We start from the raw sequence: 19261 nt of genomic DNA, 5'->3' as shown, positions 1-19261 counted from the left end.
TGTTGGAGCTAGTACTGCAGTGGGGACATGGCTACTATGTACTGCTAATGCAAACACTCCCTGCTGCTAATCCAATCACTCTGCAGCTCCAGGGCCATTTTGTAGTGGGTTCGTTCTCAGTCGAACTAGGCTCACTCGAGAGGAGTTCATTCAAGTGTAGATAACTCAACCTAACACTACAGTGGAGGCAAGGAGAAATCAACTCTGTCTCCCCTGAGTCCCAGTCCAGTGCCTTAGTTACAAAGCCACCCTTCCTTTCTGGTGCAGCGGTGAAATGCTATGAGGGAGGCCATTCTGAGCTTTTCCAGCTGTAACAGGAAATGGCAGTGGCAGTGATTGACGACTCCTGAGAGGCTGGTATCTTGCAAAATGTCCAGCCCAGTTTTGTGGACTCAAACAACGAGCTAGTTTGCAGGAGCTTCAGATCAGAATTCAGATTTCCGGATGCCAAACTAAACAGAAGTCTATTTCCCAACCTGTTCGTGTCAGGATCCTGGAGAAAGGTAGGCAGGACTAGTGGTGGGAGTGTAGAAGTCCGCGGTCAGGGTCAGGCTTGTAGTCAAGAGTAAAGCTGAGGGTGAGAGCCAGAGACAAGGTCGGGAATCAGGCTGAGGGTCAGTACCAGGTATCAGGGTCAGTGTTGGCATTCCAGGGGTCAGTCGGGAGTCCAGATCCAATTTGGAGCCGAGGTCAATACCGGGAGCTCAGAGGCAGAGATATGGGGCTGTCATGGTCGCTATCTGGGGATCCACATTATTGCCTGAACACTTCCTGGTACACCCCATAGACTTATATAGGTGTCAAGGAGCCAATCGGGGATTGCTAAGACAACTGTCAGTCAGATCGCTCGAGGTGGAACTTCCTGTGGTGGTATAACCTCTGTGGGTTGTGGGTCGCTGGAAACAGTCAGGTCAGGTTACCAGACTTGTGGCAGCGTGAGCTGCCTGCAGGCCCAGGTTCAAGTCCCCCTGATCCTTACATTGCAGATTTGCTCAGCGTTGGGTCGAAACGTCCTTGTAATGTGATTAGCAGAGCACCTGTTGCTGACCATGCCCAGAGCTGTTTATCTACACGAAATGGCTGTCAACTGAAATTGGTTTTCCCAAGTAGTGAAAGCTCTTAGTCAGCAATAAGGATTAAATGCCAGCGGGTTTCATTGTAGAAAAAGCTGAGTGGGAGGGTGACATTGACATGGTTTGGGTTTTTTTTTATGTTTGACACTTTTAAAACCAAATCTCTTAATAAATATTTCATTAAAAACACAAATTTCTCAGCCAAAGCCCAAATTTCAGCCCTGAGGCAGCTACTGCGGCTGAATTATAGCCCTTTTGTAAGAGGTTTTTATAATGGAAACAGTGACAAACCCATAACTATAGTGGTGCTAGTGGGTGCTGCTCTTGTACTGACAGTTCATCAGCTAAACCCCTGACCCCTTTACCCTTAATCATCCTTGCTTGTCAGTGACATAATTGCATGATTACAGACTCCTCTCCCCATCCCTTTCAAACCGCGAACAATAGTGAATTTCAAATACAAAATGTAAATGAACCGTCCAAACTAATTTGTTTTTCTGCATTCAGATGGACTGAGTTTAGATTCCGTCCCTTTGTGTCTGAACGGGCCTGGTAAAGGCTTTCAAGAACCTTTTGCACTGGGATACCTTGAGTATAGACTGATCGTCTGATGTCATTGTGCTATTGATTGGGATTACAAATTCAGACATAAATCATTAATGTAGAGTCTGGAAAAAATTTTTACTGTGTTCCATAAATCTAATGTTAATTCCTGAATACATAATACAGAATGGGCGAAAACAGAACTGGTTTTACTGTGGTATCTGAGTGGGGTTATATTTCTAGATTGCTCTCTGAGCAGTTTCCCATATTTAAAAAAACAAACCAAACTACAGTGTTCTGTAATAATGGTCCAAAACAAAATAGTCCAGTAGTACTGTGGTGTTTTGGGGTTGTTATTGTAGAATATAGTACAAGGGGTTTCAGAGTAACAGCCGTGTTAGTCTGTATTCGCAAAAAAAAAAATGCTCATGCTCAAATAAATTGGTTAGTCTCTAAGGTGCCACAAGTCCTCCTTTTCTTAGTACAAGGGGTGGAAGCACAAATAGGCCAAGGTTCTCTGCTCCCAGAGAACCTGTGTTAACACCTCGAGTTCAAACACCGGGCTAGGAAATATGCAGCCCTGCGTTCCTTGCAGTCAGAATGCCCAAAGAGTGCAGATCTGATCCTTTAATGAGTGTGAGGTGTAATTCAGTCACTTTGCGATAAGGAGTTTGCTGCAGTCAGTTAGGCTTCCTTTTTGCCTCAGATGGCTGGAAAAAGAGGAAGATGGGCAGTGAATGTTACATAGCACAATATATAATGTTAGGTTTTTCCCTTAACCAGTAATGTGCTAGTGTGTAAACGCCACTGGACACTTGAAAGTGCCTTGATATAAAACTCTACATAGTGTAGTAGGCTGCAAATAGCTGGCAGCTTGAAGTTATGTGAAACCAAACACACAACCATTGCCTCAGTGCGTTTTTCCTCCCCAACGTTCATCCAGCCGAGACAGGTTATCAGGTGTGAGCGCCAGGAAATAAACTGTCTGTCAGAGGTTAGCAATAGGGCTAATGTTGTTGAGTGACTAGTGTTTGCAGTGTAAACATTTAATGGCAGGGCATAAAGTATCTGAAGGAAACAGGGTGATGTGTGGAAAATTGAGCCTGCCTGGGGGGGAAATGAGTTTGATTTTTGTCCTTTATAAGGCTGAAACTCCTAATCAGTGTCTCTCCTCCTCCAGACGTGCTCATCTACGCCTGTGCTTAGAACGTTTAAAGGTTCTGATACCACTAGGGCCAGACTGCACCCGGCACACAACGCTTGGGCTGCTTAACAAAGCCAAAGCACACATTAAGGTAAGCACTGCTTTTCCCAGGCTTCCCAGACGCTGCTTCTAACTGCACCAGTCACTCACCCACTGTCCAGAGTTAAATCTGCTCTCCCGGAGACTAACACCTACCAAATGCATTGCTCCTTCTGTTAAATCATCCATCATTACTACAACATGGGTTGTTCGGAGGGTCCATAATAAACTCTGTTAACTCTGGAAATTATTGATTTGGGGAGCGGGGATCCTGTTCTGTATTATGATGGGGGGAAGACAGTAGCAGATCTTGCTCTTTTTTTAAAGTAGAAACACATCTAATGTGATTGAGGGGCTGCAATTTGATGGAAAATGTAACTTCTGTCACTCCAGTGCATTCCTCCTGCTGGCAAATCAGTATAGGCCTCTAGAGTGAAACAGGGTTGACATCTTATTGTTTCCATCGTCTTTCATCTGTGGTTCTGCCAACTTCCCAAAGCCCTTCATAGATTGCTTCTGGCAGAGTAAAGTATAAAAAGAAAATCCAGTCTTGTAGGGATCAGGAATATACCTAAATCCTTTGTTGCAGCTCTGGGTTGGTAAGGGAGGGAGCCCTGCTTAAAGGAAAGTGTTAGCCTGAAATGACTCCCATCTTATGCAACGGGTTGGCCATCCGGAAACAAAGAACATTGGTCTGGTAGATTTCCCAGCTGTGATCAGAGGAGTCTGTAGCAGGTTACATAAATAGTTATTTAAATGGAAAACTGCTTCTGAGAAATACCTACTAAACCAAGCAACAAGAAAGCCAGACATCCCAGGATAAATTTTTGTGTTACGAGTGATCATAACAAATGCAGAATCTGTTTGATTAAGGGAATTGGGGCCCCCTGGTGGATTAACTAAGTGATGCATCTTATTGGTTAATTACACATGTTTATAAAACACAACAATTTAAAAAAAAAAACGCAATCCCGTATAGATATTCATTCATCCCCAAAAATCCTCCTTATACAAATATGAAAAGGTGTAGCAAAGGTGTAAACCAAAAAAGACACAAGTAGACTTCATTTCTACTAGTGACTGAAGGGCAGTCTGGTCCGATACTTGTCTGAGCATAAATCCTTTCAGAACATGGGAAAATCTGAAGCAAAGTATATGGCTGTGCTGTAGAAAACAAGAATTAGTCATAATCAAGTCGTATTCTGTCATGTCAGAAACTTGAGGAGGCCGAGAGGAGAAGCCAACACCAGCTTGAAAACCTGGAACGAGAACAAAGATTCTTAAAGAGAAGGCTGGAACAACTGCAAGGTCCTCAGGAGATAGAACGAATACGAATGGACAGCATTGGCTCAACCATTTCCTCTGATCGCTCGGATTCAGAGCGAGGTAGGTGTTCTACATGCGTCCAGCTTAATTAAAATACTTATTGAAAAGATCTACTCTAGCTCAAACAGGAATTAATTAGGGAAGTCTTATGGCCTGTGTTGTGCAGGAGGTCAGATGAGATGACCACAGTGGGCCCTTCTAACCTTAGAATCTGTGAATCTACAAAAAGGGATGCATCAGGATGAAGACTGACCTCTCTTGAAAATTTGAGAAAGTGGCAAATGATTCCTTCCTTCTATTCGCAAAAAGGAGTACTTGTGGCACCTTAGAGACTAACAAATTTATTTGAGCATAAGCTTTCGCAAAACCTTATGCTCAAATAAATTTGTTAGTCTCTAAGGTGCCACAAGTACTCCTTTTCTTTTTGCGAATACAGACTAACACGGCTGCTACTCTGAAACCTTCCTTTTATTGTGCTCTTTGTGTTACTTTTCTCTTCGCTTTGCCATTGAATGAGTCTCTGTATTTGTCAAGCAAAGGATGTGGGCTTTGTCATGTCTTTCTGCCTCAGTTGTTGGTCAGTCTTGCTTAAGTTGAGGAAAGGGGTTGTGATTGTGGATTCAGGTGATTCTTGTGGCATTTGAACTTGACTGCTGTATTTGAACAGTTGTCTAAAGTCAGAATGCAAAAGCTTTGTTTTAAAAATAATGATCCATAATCCCAAGTCAGTAACCAAACACATGCTTAAAAGTATAAATATGGGTTGTGCTCCTCCTCTTTATAATGTAAAAAGAAGGCCTAGAACAGGGATGGGCAGACTTTTGGCCTGAGGGCCACATCAGGTTTTGGAAATTGTATGGAGGTCCGGTTAGGGGAGGCTGTGCCAAGCTGTTCCTCTCCCTCCCTCCCCGGGACTCCTGCCCCATCCACTGCTCCTTGTCCCCTGACCGCCCCTGGAACCCTTGCCCCACACAGCCCCATCCAACCCCCCCTCCTTCCTAACTATCCCCCGGGACCCCTGTCCCCATTCACACACACCCCCATCCTCCACCCTCTGACCACCCTGACCACCACCCTGAACTCCCCTGCCCTCTATCTACCCCCCCCCTTACCACGCAGCACAGAGCACCGGTGGCTGGTGGCGCTACAGCCGCGCCGCCCAGAGCGTTGCCCCGGTGTAGTGTAATAAATTGTTCTCGGTAACTGCTACCAGTAGCACATTCCTTCGCGGAGCAGTTTAATACACTACACTGGCGGCACGCCATGCCGTGGCTGCGGGGGAGGGGCCGGGGGCTAGTCTCCCAGGCCAGGAGCTCAGGGGCCGGGCAGGAGGGTCCTGCAGGCCATAGTTTGTCCACCTCTGGCCTAAAAGGAAGTTTCAAAAATCAGGGTTCCATTTTCTGCTTGTTCCTGCTATTTCTAAGTTAAAGTCTTGTCTTTCCCATTTTACTGGACAATTCCTCTGGAGGATTTGCATATGAAGCAAGTGCTTTCTCCTCCCTCCACTGAAGAGTGCGGGGAAATGTTGAATCTTTCACAGAGATATTTTTTTTTCTCCCAACTGTGTGTCAAGTGTTAGAGTTAAATCTGTTTTTAACAAAACCATAAAGTTTTACTCAGCCACTTGGTTGGTATCTGTGATGATATAATCCTACTAGTGCTCTAACTAGCCATAAAAGTCTCTCTTGGCGAAAAAAAGGGCAGAGAAGATTTGGAGGTGTGATGTTAAGATCAAGCAGAATTATTTTAAAAAAAATTCTGGTCTCCTTTATATATCATAAATAAAGCTAAGATTTTTGTCACGGTTATTTTTAGTAAGTTGTGGACAGGTCACAGGCAACAAACAAAAATTCACGGAGCCGGTGACCTGTCCGTGACTTTTACTAAAAATAACCGTACAAGCCGTGTGGCAGAGATGCACAGCCCTGGCTGCAGCCACTGCCACGGGGCAGGAGCGCACTGTCCCAGCTGTGGCCCCCATAGCGGGCTACGTGGGGAGTACAGCCACGGCTCCGGCTCCAGCCCTGGCTTCAGCTGCAGGCAGCTGAAGCTGAAGAAATCACCGAGGTCTGGTAAAGTCACGGAATCTGTGACCTCCATGACTAAATTGTAGCCTTAATCATAAAGAACCAACAAATTGCACAGAGATTGTCCGTCTATTTATTGGTGATCTGTGTGCTTCACTGTTTTACCGATATTTTTCATTTATTTTTTAGTGTCTTCGTTTTTAAGGTCTTCTGGGTAAAATTTTCAAAAGCATTTCAGTGACTTGGGAGCCTCAGTCTCATTGCCTTTGATGGCCCAAAGTCACCGAAGTGCTGTTCAACATGGCACCCGGTGTCCGTATAGAAACACACTACAGTGTCCTATATAGCTCTGTCTCCGCTATCACAACCGTAAAGTGTCCCCCGGCGCTGCTGTTTGTCACTATGGTCTCCGGAAGACCCAGATCTCTGTTACGCTAGACACTGTGCAAACTCCGAAAGTGACAGCCCCTGACCTGGAAGAGCTTATTATCATCTTGGTATCTGAGTTGCAGAGGATATTGCAAGCAGCCCACCCTCATGGTGATAAATTCAATCCAAGCTGGGGGGAATGCCCAGGCCCACAGAACCAGGGTGCAATGATGGCAAAGTAGCTAGACGCCACATGGGGGGTCTGAACGCTGTGGTGCTGCTTAACACAGATTCTTCCACAGCCTGCAGAGCAGAGCCGTTGACTAATGATGAATCCAAACTCTGCTGAGTTCTTCATCTTAAGAACATAAGAATGGCCATACTGGATCAGCAATGGTCTATCTCACCCAGTATCCTATCTTCAGACAGTACCCAGTACCAGATTCTTCAGAGGATGAACAGAACAGGGCAATTTATTGAGTGATTCATCCCCTGTCATCCAGTTCCAGCTTCTGGCTGTCAGAGGTTTAGGGACACCCAGAGCATGGGGTTATGTCCCTGGCCATCTTTGCTAATAGCCATTCATGGACTTATCCACCATGAACGCATCTAATTCTTTTTTTGAACCCAGTTCCTAGCTTGGGAGTTTGGGGTTGGCTGACAGCAAAAAAGTTTAGTAATGCCTTTGAAACACATTGAGACAGCATCCTCCTTGCTGAAACAGGCACTCTGCTCCTCCCCCCTTTCGGAAATCACTGCGAATTGTACCATGTGAGGCTTATTTTATACCTGGAGTGTTGATCATTTGTCAATTGTAGAGTTCAAGGCGTAGCTGCCTGCGATGACACTAACCTGCGTGTATGTCGTTTTCTTTGCAGAAGAGATTGAAGTGGATGTTGAAAGCACAGAGTTCTCCCATGGAGAAGTGGACGATATCAGCACAACCAGCATCAGTGACATTGATGATCACAGCAGCTTGCAGAGTATTGGGAGTGACGAGGGTTATTCCAGCGCCAGCGTCAAACTCTCGTTCGCTTCCTAGAACAAAGTGAGACAACAATGCAGGGCGGATTATTCCATTGGAGTAATCTGAGTTCAGACTGGGTTCTAGATGCAGTATCCTCTTTTAGAAATGACACGTCAACAATGACAGGCCTATATATATGTACCCCCTTGGGCAATAGGAGTCCTCCATAGGAACCCATGTATGTCCATTGGGTCATGTTGCAAAATCTTGGTTTCCCCTAATGTAGTGAGACTGAACCCTGGTCCTTCTGAAGTCAGTGACGAAACTCCAGTTGGCTTCAGTGAGACCTGGATTTGGCCCTTGCATGATAAATTACTTTGCTTTGACTTTGTTTATTTGAAAGAGGATACTGGAGATTCAGCCCTCTCTCTCTCTCGCTCTCTCTCTCTCAATTTGTCATGCAATCTGAGAAACGTCCAGTTTTTCTCATACTGCATTCAGATAGAACAACTTGGTTTAGACCCTTCTGGAACTTCCCTGGTCCGGAAATGACTCTGTCCTAATATTTGATCACCATCAGGCATTATAGTAACATAGCAGGAAGTCACAGCAGCTTGGCCATGAAGATGTGTCCCACAACCTATGAATAATAATAGGTGTTCAGTTCATGCCCAGAGAGAGAGGCAACAGTGAAGATTGTTCAGGAGAAATCATCATTCAGCTCAACGTTCTGTTGGACATCATTTAAAGCAAGTACCTCTACCACATTGCTAGCACTAGGGTACTAAACTGTAATCTACCAGCACGTGGCGGGCTGCATTGTGGAATGAGGCTGTGAGTCCACACACACACACGCACGCACACACAGAGTTGAGGACAGAAAGAAACCAGTGTGTGGAAAGTCATGCCCAGATACTGAGCCACTATGACCTTTTTATTTAAAGATCTTTTGATAAACGTTTGTAAATGTGTTGGGAGTAAAAACACTCCAAATGTGACACGTCTTTTTAGAGCTTGTCCATATGAAATCTTCAGTGTCTTTTATAATGGATTAACGCTACTGAAAAGGTAACTGTTTTGATGCAGCACTTGACCTGATGAAACACAAAAATGCTCTTTGCCGTGCACAACACAAACAAGGTCTGTGCTAGCTTGGAAAGGTCAGGGTTGCTGGGTTTTTTTGGTTTCCTTTTTTGAGAGTCATTCCCCTTGCAAACTTTGAAGGCACCTGATCCCCTACAGTAGTCACAGTTCAGTAGTTAAGCTCAGCACTTGTCTCATCTTAATGTAACATTTGGCCTGCGCACATCCCTGTGCGTATCCGCTATCTCACCTATGCAGGTGCTGTTGCTATTGAGAGCTATTGTATTGAATATTTTATAATTTTCTTGGAGGTGAGATTTCTAACGTGCACTTTGAGGGCTTTGATTTCTTGTGTTTTTTTTTTTTTTTTTTTTAAATGGTGAGAATTATTTTTTTGTTTTCCAAGTTAAAAACCTTCTTACAGAGACCTCACCAATGGCATTGTTTGAAATTTTGTATACCTTGAAGTAATTTAACTACCCCTCATTACTAAGGAAAAAAATAAAAGGAAAAAATGCTTTATAAAATTTGTAACTTATTGCTGATTTGAATGGGTTGTTAATTTCAGTCCTGTTGATTTTTATTGTTTTTAGGTAGGATTGGGCCAAAAACAAAAAAATGAAGACAACCTTATTTAGCAGTGCAGTGGAATTGTGTTTATATGTTAGAATATGGTCCCATATTAAAGTAGCACTTTAACACCATTAAACATTTATGGATCTGAAATGAATTGTGTTCCTCCGTCTTGGTTGCTCATATGACTTTAGCATACCCATCTTCTTTCTTGTGCCTGCAGGAAGAAAAGTGTATTCCCCTTTAATCCCGTGATAAGATCCTGAATAATTCTAATGTAGATTGTGTCTAATTTCTGTAAATTGCATGTGTTTGAACATTCCTATGTTTCCTATGTTACCAAATCCCCCCTGTGATATGACATCATACAGTATGAGACACAAAATCCCTGTTCATGGAGTGGAGGAATAATCTTTCCATGCTTTGATGTATTATATCTGGGTTTTTAATTCTTTGCTTTTTTAAAGCCTGAGTCAGGTTGCTACTCTTACTAATCTCCTTACACATGTGCATAGGTAATACTGATTTAGTGTGTGTGATCATGTCTCCCTCTAGTGGCTGTCCTCAGCAGGTACACAAACCGGCCACTTAATGGAGTTTTTCTGGTAGCTGGATTGGTTGGGGCTTCTTTGTTTTATTTTCAGGCTGCATATCATGGAATTGATCCTTGCTAACAATTCTAGAACCTGTATGTAGGCAGCTGTGGATTGTAACATGTGTTTATCAGCTTAAGTCAATGGGGCTACTCACATTACTAAGAAGAAATCAAGTGAGTAAAGACTGAAGGATCACGCGTGAACTGATAATCATTGACTGAGCCCCCACAACTACCAATTTTTGCCCATGCTAGAATTATCAACAGCTGGAATTTATATCTGACACTGTTCAAATGAGCTCTGATAGTCACCATTTTGTGGCAGTCTCACTGCAGCAATGAAATGGTGGAAAAGAACTTAACACAGACAGAGGCTGATCTTCAGTTACTGTCAATGGAATCTTGTGCTGTTCAGCTTCTCTGGAGATGAATCCCACCAGTCACGATCGCTAGCGAACTCCAGCCATCCTGCGCATCCCCACCTTCTGGTTGTTCCTCTTTGGCTGTGTATTTTTCTGGATCAAAAAGTACACGACGTGGGCAATGGTAAAAAGGTGGCTTGGCAAAAAAATCGTATTTGAGAAATATAAAAGTTAGAGAACTTTAAAAAAAGTGAAAATGGATAAAGGAAGAAAATCACTGTTGGGCAATCCTGGCAGAGCAGGGTGATCCCAGAGTGTGTTTTTTGGAACCAATTTTTCTGAAAGGCTTTCCAGTAAAGCCACCCATTTGTATGCCTTTGGGATCACTTTGCTATTGGCTGTCATCTTTAGGAGTGCAGTCAAGGGTCTGGAAATTTCAATTCCAAATACTGCAGCTGGAAGGGAGGGAAATGTAATCCACTTGGTAGCTTCCATCTACGCTGTCTTAAGTGACCCACCCAATGGATCGGCAAGTATCAGGGTCCTAGTAGAGAGAGCCTTTGGAGAACAAACACAATTATCCTACAAACCTTTATAGTAGTAGTTAATGACAAAAGTTGGCTGTTTGATTGGGTCCCTTCTATGGATTTCATTGTATCAGTTCCTTTCACACCTCTGGACATTAGTGGAAGATTTGCTATGCGAGAGAAATGTTTCCACAGCTGCTTTGTGGTGTTTGTTCAATCCCTTTTTCATTGCTTTAATACTATATTGTTAGCACTAGCTTTTCTTTATAGATTATTCTAAAAACTAAACTAACATTAGTTATTTTGTTTTGTTGTCAATCTAGCCTTTTGCATCGGAATGTCCAAGACAGCAAATTGGCCCAGAGAAGCCACCATAACTGATTGAGCAGATCATCATAGCTAATTGGTCCATACTATGTAAATCAGATTAGGTGATGGTCCCTTCTGGTTATAAAACAAAAAATCATCTACTTCCTCCCATTCTTCAGAACTGAGAAATGCCCCCCAAAGCTTCTGATTTTCGTACGTTCTCATGTACTATTCTGCTATTACTGAGATAGCAGTAATTTCTTCAGCTGGCTTATGTAATGCAGTTCTTCCTCAAAGTCTCCCATTTGTTGTCTTAAGACATTGTTCGTCCAAAGCTGAAACCTTTGAGCCTTTAGTATACCCATCTGTGCTGGCACACTTGGATGGAACTCCATGACTGCTTACTGTTCCCGGAGAATCCACTATGTCAGAATAAGACTGTGATCAAGGCCTTTATTTGAGTGTTGACATCCTCATTTTTTCCCCCTCTGTCTAGTTTTCTGTACTTTAGAAATCAGATCCAACCCTCAGAAGAGCAGGATTGTTCTTTGTACAAGCAGCTCTTTTTCCAAAAAAAAAAAAAAAAAAAGAGAGAGAGAGAGATTGGAGGACATTTCAAATATTGTCTGTACAGTTAGAAGCATAGAGGAAGGTGCAGGAATTTGAAGGGACCATACAGTTTCCATAGGTTTGTTAACCAATATGATTAAGCCCAAGTTGAGAAGCTACAGAAAATCCATTCCAGAATGAATTTCTGCAACATAAACCCCCTTAAGGCATTGTCTGAACTCTGTCCCAAAGGTACTTTCCACCCTAGAACACCACATTTAGTTATACCCACTCTCTCCTTGAGAGTTGGGTAATTGAGGCCCTGAGCCTGGAAAACTCCACAGTTTCAGTGCCCAAGACTGTAACTCTGGTACATGCAGCTCCTTCAAAAGACTTTGTGAATGATGATCCCCAAATGGCAAATTATCAAGGCATTTTGGTCAAGTATAATCTTAATTTCTAGCAAGAAGTCCTTTCCTCTTTGGAGCATCAGGCGAGGGTGACCTTTGATGTTACTGAGGTATTTGAATTACAGTAAAATCAGCAGGAAAGTCTCATCAGATGAGCTCTTGCCCAACAAAAAGGTTGAGAGTGAAGCTACATTTACTTCCTTCAGACTTACTTCAAAACCTTCTGTACTTTCCGTGCCTTAGAGTTCAAGGATGTGTGTCTCTAGGTGAGGATGCATCTCTGATACGTATGGTTCAGTGTGGCCTTTTGAGCTGGTGGAGTATCCATTTGGGATCAGGAATTCTTACATTGTAGGTTAGTAGCATAGATTGGGAGTTGTGCAGTTTGTTCATTCCTGAGAGGTCTGGCACCAAACGGTTTGGTATGTCTGAAGGGGAATCCATACAGTCCTCCCTGCTGCCAAAATGGAGTCAAATAAAGGTGCAGCTTTGAACAGAAGATATCAGTTATCCTACAGGCTCCCCTTCCTATGACGCCAATCACATAATCCCTTATTGTCCCTATAAACAACTGCATCATTATCTCATTTCTTCTAAAGCCTTATCTTATTCCCTTAGAAGCAGAGAGTGAAACTCTCATTAACTTTAGTGGGAACAGAATTGAGTCCTTTTTCCAAAGCACTTTATTCCCACTTTAATCCATTTAGCCCCAATATCTGCTTTCTGCTTCCCACCACATGGCAGACACATTTCCTTATGTTTCCTTTTCCTCTGTCTAAACTTACCTATTCTCATCACATAGCACTTTGCGTCACAAACGATCTCTTTGGTCCTCATAAAATTGACACGCCGTTCTCCCTGATGTTTTTCCAGGCTTGTTTCCTACATAAGGTTATTTTTTGTTGTGGCAGTTACTTGGGCTTGTAGATTCCATGAGCCACACAATCTCTAGTGCAAGCTCTAAATCCGTCCTCTACTAAATTTTACAGAAATAAGGTGGCTTTCCTTTAATCATCCCACCTGTATTACCCTCGACATATGCTGCTTCCCCCAGAAGCTCATCCTGGTGAGTCTTCTCTGCATAAATTAGGTCTCTAAAAGGTGCTACAGAAAAACGTATTCAAAAGGCCATCCAGTATTTTCCTCCTTTTGACACCAGTGTATTACAGCATGTCATCTTGTGTCCAAGAATGAGTTGCGGGGGATGACTGGCTTGCAGCATTTGGTACGGTTACTCTTTGGAGGACTGTCACTCGAAGGTCATTTTAAAGCCCATTCCATTCAAGGTATATTATTGACAGAAGGTAGTCTCAAAGTGATATATCTTGTGAGACCTGTAGATCGGTAAAAATGGGGTTAACTTACATTTTTTTTTTTTTTTAAACCAAATTTTATCCTAGACACTCGTATGCAGAAGAATTTAGTTCTGGCCTTGTTTGGCAAGGTCTGCTTCTGTGCTGCAAACTCCAGCACCTTGTTGTCTTGTCTTTTCTTAGGTTGCTTGCTGCACTCCATGCGTAGACCTCATTTATGCTGCTCATTCTTTGAACTACCTTAGGACCTGGGCTGCTCCTATTGAAATGAATGGGAGTTTTCAAAATTAAATTAGTGGGAGCAGGATAGGCCCGTATCAGTTGCTGTCAGTTGAGAATATTTTTTTCAGGATCATAACTTTTGTTATGTTTGAGTTCCAGTATTTCCCTGGCACCAGGCCAGAGTGAGGGAAACCCCCTCTCCTTGAAACCTGGGAGTAGCTGCAGTCACCAGGGGTGATCTCCTGACCCCTTAGAAGTCAATGGCAAGGGGACCAGGATTTCACCCCAAGAGTAGAGATGTACATGAGAAGCTCACCATTAAAAGAAAAGGTAGGTTGCTTCCTTGAAGCTAATACAATAACTTTGATCCAGATTTCTGTGTGCACCTCCTCTTGAAATATGGGCTTTGCCTTATCTGACTAGCGGGACAGAGAAATTGAGGTTCTGATGTAGCATGGAAGGGTGTCTACACAGCAAAGAAAAACCCACAGTGCCAAGTCTCAGAGCCCAACTCACTTTTCTTGGGCTGTGGGGCTAAAAATAGCAGTGTGAATGTTCTGGCTTAGGCTGGAGCCTGGGCTCCGAGCTCCTCCCCACTCACTGGGTTTCAGAGCCCAGGCTCCAGCCTGAGTGGGAATGTCTACACTGCTGTTTTTAGCCCTGCAGCGCGAGCCCAAGTCAGTTGCCTTGGGCTCTGAGACAGTGCTGTGGGGTTGGGGTTTTTTTGTTTGTTTGTTTTTTTTTGCAGTGTAGGGACCGTAGACGTAGAGTATATTATGTTTGCTCCCGCAGGTGGAGAGTTCTAGAAATGTTAACCTGGGGATGCACAGTGTGCATCTTGTGTGCTGGAAGGCTGATAACTAGGGCCCTACCAAATTTACGGCCATGAAAAACGCATCCTGGACCGTGAAATCTGGTCTTTTATGCACTTTTACCCTATATTGTGCAGATTTCACAGGGGAGACCAGCAGTTCTCAAATCGGGAGTCCTGACCCAAAAGGGAGTTGTGGGGGTCGGGTCGCAGTATTGCCACCCTTACTTCTGCGCTGCCTTCAGAGCTGGGTGGCTGGACAGCAGCAGCTGTTGGCTGGGCACCCAGTTCCGTGCTGCCGCCGGCGGCAGTTCTGCCTTCAGAAGTAAGAGCGGCAGTACCCTACCAGGCCATCCTTACTTCTGGACTGCTGCTGGCGACGGCTCTGCCTTCAGAGCTGGGCTCCCGGCCAGCAGCCACCGCTCTCCAGCTGCCCGGTGGCGCTGCCAGCAGCAGCCCAGAAGTAAGGATAGCAGTACTGCAACATCCTCCCACTCGCCCCCAGATAACCTTGCAACCTCCCCCCCAGCTCCTTTTTGGGTCAGGACTCCTACAATTACAACACCATGAAATTTCAGATTTAAATAGCTGAAATCATGAAATTTACAATTTTAATGACTATGAAATTGACCAAAATGGACTGTAAATTTGATAAAGCCCTACTGATAACCCTCCCAGTGCTCCTTTTTTTAATTTTTTTTATGGCAGAGTAGAGAGAGCCCAACACACACGCACACCATCAAAAAAAACTCTGCGACACTCAAACAATTCTGTTGAGCAACTTCTGCTAAACTCTGACAAACAGGTTGCTATGGAAAAGCTCCAGCGATCCCGGTGATCTTTGTTCTTGTACATTGCCATGTCTTGCATGCTCTGTGAAATGTAGCTGGTAGGATGAATTTCATGTTTATGAGCCTGTACATTGTCCTTCGCTGACCACATCTTTCTCAGCTGGCTCCTAGAATTCTACATCCTTCTTATGGGTGGATGGAGCCAGGTGACTGCTGATTCCCTACTGCTGTAGGAAATAGGACTGATGGGATGTGAGAGGGGCCAGCAAACATTGAGCGTTCTGGTTTTGAAAACATTGTTCAATTGAATGATCATTTTACAAGAACCGGATCTTCCTGTTTTAGGGGAGGAAGTTCCTGCATCAGAAATGAATCCTTTCCACCTAGCCTACCCTTTAGTGCTTCCAGTTAGGAGTCTCTCTTTATACTTCTCTTTTGCTGTCATTTAAGAGCACACCTCTTGACTTTCTTGGGATCACATGATGATGGTGGAAAAATTCCGTAATCTGCAAGTTTGTTCCACTGCACATGAACACCATATTTGCTAAAAGGAGGTTGCATGATCTAGTGGTCTGAGCACGTCACTGACTCTTTTGGTCTTGGATGAATCACTTAATCTCTCTGTGCCTCAGTTTCCTGATCTGTAAATATAGATAATATCACCCTGCATCACAGCCATGTGGTGAGGGGTAAGATAATGTTTGTACGGTGCTTCGAACATACAAAGTACTACACAGGGAGGGGGCAGCGCTAAATGTTACTTTGTTAGTCTGTTCAGCTAGTCAAGTGACAGTGATTGGTGTCAGCATATTTCTAGGTGATTTAGAATCTATACTAAGAAACATCTGGTAGCTGTTACGAGTTTGTGAAGTGTACTCAGAAATGCTGGAACAATACCGTGTAAGTGGATCAAAAATTAAGCAAGCACAGTAGAAGAGAGTAAAAACCTATAAGCCCCATTAATTCAAACTCTATGGGCAGTAGTGTGGAGTTTAAAGCATAAGGTTATATGGAACTTCCCTTCTTCAAGCCCTAGTTTATTGACCTAGAGGACACTTTCACATTTCCCAATACATCTGACCAAGCAAAGGACCCAAGAGGGCAACATAGCTATCTTCAGATCTTGTATTCTTCTCTGTTCTGCCTTTGACTCCAATTCCTGTGAAAACAAATGTTACTGAGACAGAAGACCCATTTTTCTAAATCTGCAAGAAAATAGGCCAAATTCATCCCTTCTATAACACACCCTGGAGATTAACATTACAGCAGGGATGAATTTGGCCCAGTCAGATAATTGTGACCTCCAAGAACATTTGCAAACTATCCCATTTAGCGGTAAAGGAGATGAAAGCCAAAGAATGGACAATAGAAGCTGATCTTCATGGTTGTTTTAACGTCACAATCGTGGTTTCAACTTCCACACAGACTTCAAAGTAATAGATCACGTAGAGTACTTGCTTTGGGATACTAATATTCTAGCAAGCAACTCATAGCATTCACTGTAGTTGTGTTTAGAAAAGTTTCCATTTAATCCTCTCCTCAAAACTGTAAGTTTCTGAAGTCCTCCCCCGCCCCCGCCTCCAATTTTTTGGCTGTGTGGTCGGTTGGCTGTTTTGGGGGTATTTGTTTTTTGGAAGTTTGAGAAAAATCCCTTCAGCTCCTCTGGAGTGATGTGAGGGTGCAAAAATATACACTTATTGCCTTGTAAAAAGAAACATTTGAACCACACTTCAACAGGGTTGCTGCAAAAGCACCTCGAGTTTGAACTGAGCATGGGCATAGTCTCCCTGAGGAGTAGCGCCTTTGCTGAGTCTGGGAAGAGGAAGCAATTTTTAGACCAAAGTGTTTGAAAAATTATTTCCAAGCATGTTCCATCAACAACTGTTTTCGTAGAGCTTTGCACCTCCTACGATAAACATTCTCTCTGCCTAACTTGACCAAGTGATTGTCATAAGGTAGGTTAAACATTGAGCTTCAGCTATGTGCTAGTGTCCCCTTATAAAATGACACACCATCCATAAGATTTTGCTTTTTAAACATCTCCAGGGGGTTAATTTTGTATTGATGTTTTTACACTAAAAATACATTGCTTAAGCAGATTGCTTGTTAACAGCATGATGATAGAAGCATATAATTTAGTATATTACACAAACACTTTGTTTGGAAATGTTGAGTTTAAACTAACCCGTTTAGAGATCAAATAAAAGATTTTGATAAGCAGGTATAAGAACATAAGACTGGCTGTAATGGGTCAGACCAATGGTCTATCTAGCGCAATATCCTGTCTTCCGACAGTGGCCAATGCCAGATGCTTCAGAGGGAGCGAACAGAACAGGGTAATTTGTCGAGTGATCCAATCCTGTCGTCCAAAGCAAGTATAAGAACATAAGAATGGCCGTAGTGGGTCAGACCAATGGTCTATCTAGTGCAATATCCTGTCTTCCGCCAGTGGCCAATGCCAGATGCTTCAGAGGGAGTGAAAAGAACAGGGTAATTTATCAAGTGATCCATCCCCTGTCGTCCAGTCCCAGCTTCTAGCAGTCAAAGGTATGAAAGAGCAATATGAGCACCAAGTTATCTATATTCTAGCATGACTTGTTTGAAGGGAGAGAAACCCTATTGTCCTATAGTTACTATTTCAGTGATCAAGACACACGTGAGTTAGATGGTTAGAAATATCTTGTGAAACTAAGTGCTGAATAAAACTGGTTGAGAAATGTCAATGAACAATAAACATTTGCCATCTTTTTCCTTTTTCCAGCCAGCTCTAGTGCTGAACTTAATTATAAGATGAAGAAGGTCCTTCCTTGTATTTACAGACCTCTAAGTCAAGTGACAATCAAACTTCGGCAGTTAGAAAACAAAGGAATGGATGTGTATCCGGACCATGAAATTTACAATAGTCAATATGATTCCCCTAGGCCCTCAGTGCTTTGTTCTCAGTATTTGAAGCATCTGACAAAAATGCTTATCTGTTTGTTTTATTTTTAAAAACTCAGCTGATGTGAGGATAGTATTGTCCTCCACAGAATTTAAATTTGCTGTTCTTTCCGAAAACCAGTGATGCATTTAGAGCTAATGGGAGTTTTTCCATTAACTTGGGAGGGAAATAAAAGTGGGCTCTTACTAATACAGCATAAATATTTCACTTTTCTCCCTATGTACAGAGCCATCTCTCTGATTTGTGAGTCAAGTTTGTGCTGTTATAATTTTCCCAATAGGTTACAATCTGCATGTTAGAATCTGTTTGACTGTACTAGATTACGGGTTTCCTGTAGCAATTTGTGCTTTAAGATGGGAAACATACAGTCCCTCATGTGTCAGCATAATGATATCTTACTATTCTGGAGATGCAGTTTGGAAATTAAATGTGTATCCTTTGACAAAAAAATATTTTTCTAAGGTGTATCTAACTTAATGTGACTTTATTTGTGATTGTTGCAGTGTACATGAGGTTTTTTTCTAAGCTCCCGTGAACGTTTTATTTTTTGTGCTGTAACTACATAGGTGCTATAGCCACTTGCTACTCTGAGAAAAAGAACGCCACACAATTGATCGGTGCTGACTCATAAAAGCCAGTCTTTGAAACAATACACAACTGCTGACCCCATCTCTGTTTATAACATGGGGATGGTGCTGCAAAGATGTTGCATTTTTCATGATTTAAAAATAATTTTGTTTGTGGATATCTGTATTAACTTGTTTAAAACATACAAATAAATTTTATGAAATTTTATGGAGACCAAGTAGGTTTTATTACCACTCAGCATATGTCAACCCAAGTTTAAAGTCAAGTCAGCTGACATTTCAGAAATACATTAAAAATTAATGGGTAAGACAGGACTTGCCAAAGTGGTGACTGCTCTGTTATTTACTAGCAGTGCTGTCCTGGTCAGCTCTAGTTCTATTCTGCTTATTTCCATTTCCCCAGTTTCCGCTTGCTACCATTAATGCCACATCCATCATGCTAGTCCAGAAGTGATTTATAGCATTCTCCTTGCAGAAGGATCCCATGTAGTTTTTAAAAAAGGACACTTTTCTGTACTGATACTGACAGCTTGATAACACAACCAAGTGCATTAAGAGCACACTGAAGGGAAAAGGTACATTACCTAAATGCAGAACAAGTGATCAAGTAAATACCATTTTCACATAACTCATGTGGACT

At 42.8% G+C, this 19261-nt stretch overlaps 1 protein-coding gene and 1 long non-coding RNA gene across 6 annotated transcripts in view; one reads left to right on the top strand and one right to left on the bottom strand.

Moving 5' to 3' along the window:
- The window catches only part of MXI1 (MAX interactor 1, dimerization protein), a 92074-nt gene extending 73245 nt beyond the window's left edge, over nt 1-18829 (top strand). For 3 of the 5 annotated variants that reach the window (XM_007055534.4, XM_037904965.2, XM_037904966.2), the window contains 3 exons: nt 2797-2911; nt 4074-4245; nt 7460-18829. In XM_007055534.4, coding sequence (XP_007055596.1) covers nt 2797-2911; nt 4074-4245; nt 7460-7623 — 451 coding nt within the window. In that variant the 3' untranslated portion in view covers nt 7624-18829. The remainder of the gene's footprint in view (nt 1-2796; nt 2912-4073; nt 4246-7459) is intronic. The other 2 variants (XM_037904963.2, XM_043552448.1) reach the window with 1 other exon arrangement.
- Nucleotides 4239-7572, bottom strand: LOC122466771. Its single transcript, XR_006292567.1, has 3 exons — nt 7434-7572; nt 4647-4856; nt 4239-4473 (listed from the first exon to the last, which is right to left on the bottom strand). It is a non-coding gene; the product is annotated as an uncharacterized LOC122466771 (long non-coding RNA).
- Nucleotides 18830-19261: the final 432 nt, after the last annotated feature.

This window comes from Chelonia mydas, chromosome 7 (genome assembly GCF_015237465.2).
Source record: "Chelonia mydas isolate rCheMyd1 chromosome 7, rCheMyd1.pri.v2, whole genome shotgun sequence".
NCBI lineage: Eukaryota > Metazoa > Chordata > Testudines > Cheloniidae > Chelonia > Chelonia mydas.
Note: the sequence above shows the minus strand (reverse complement) of the source record. Positions and strands in the feature narration are given on the sequence as shown.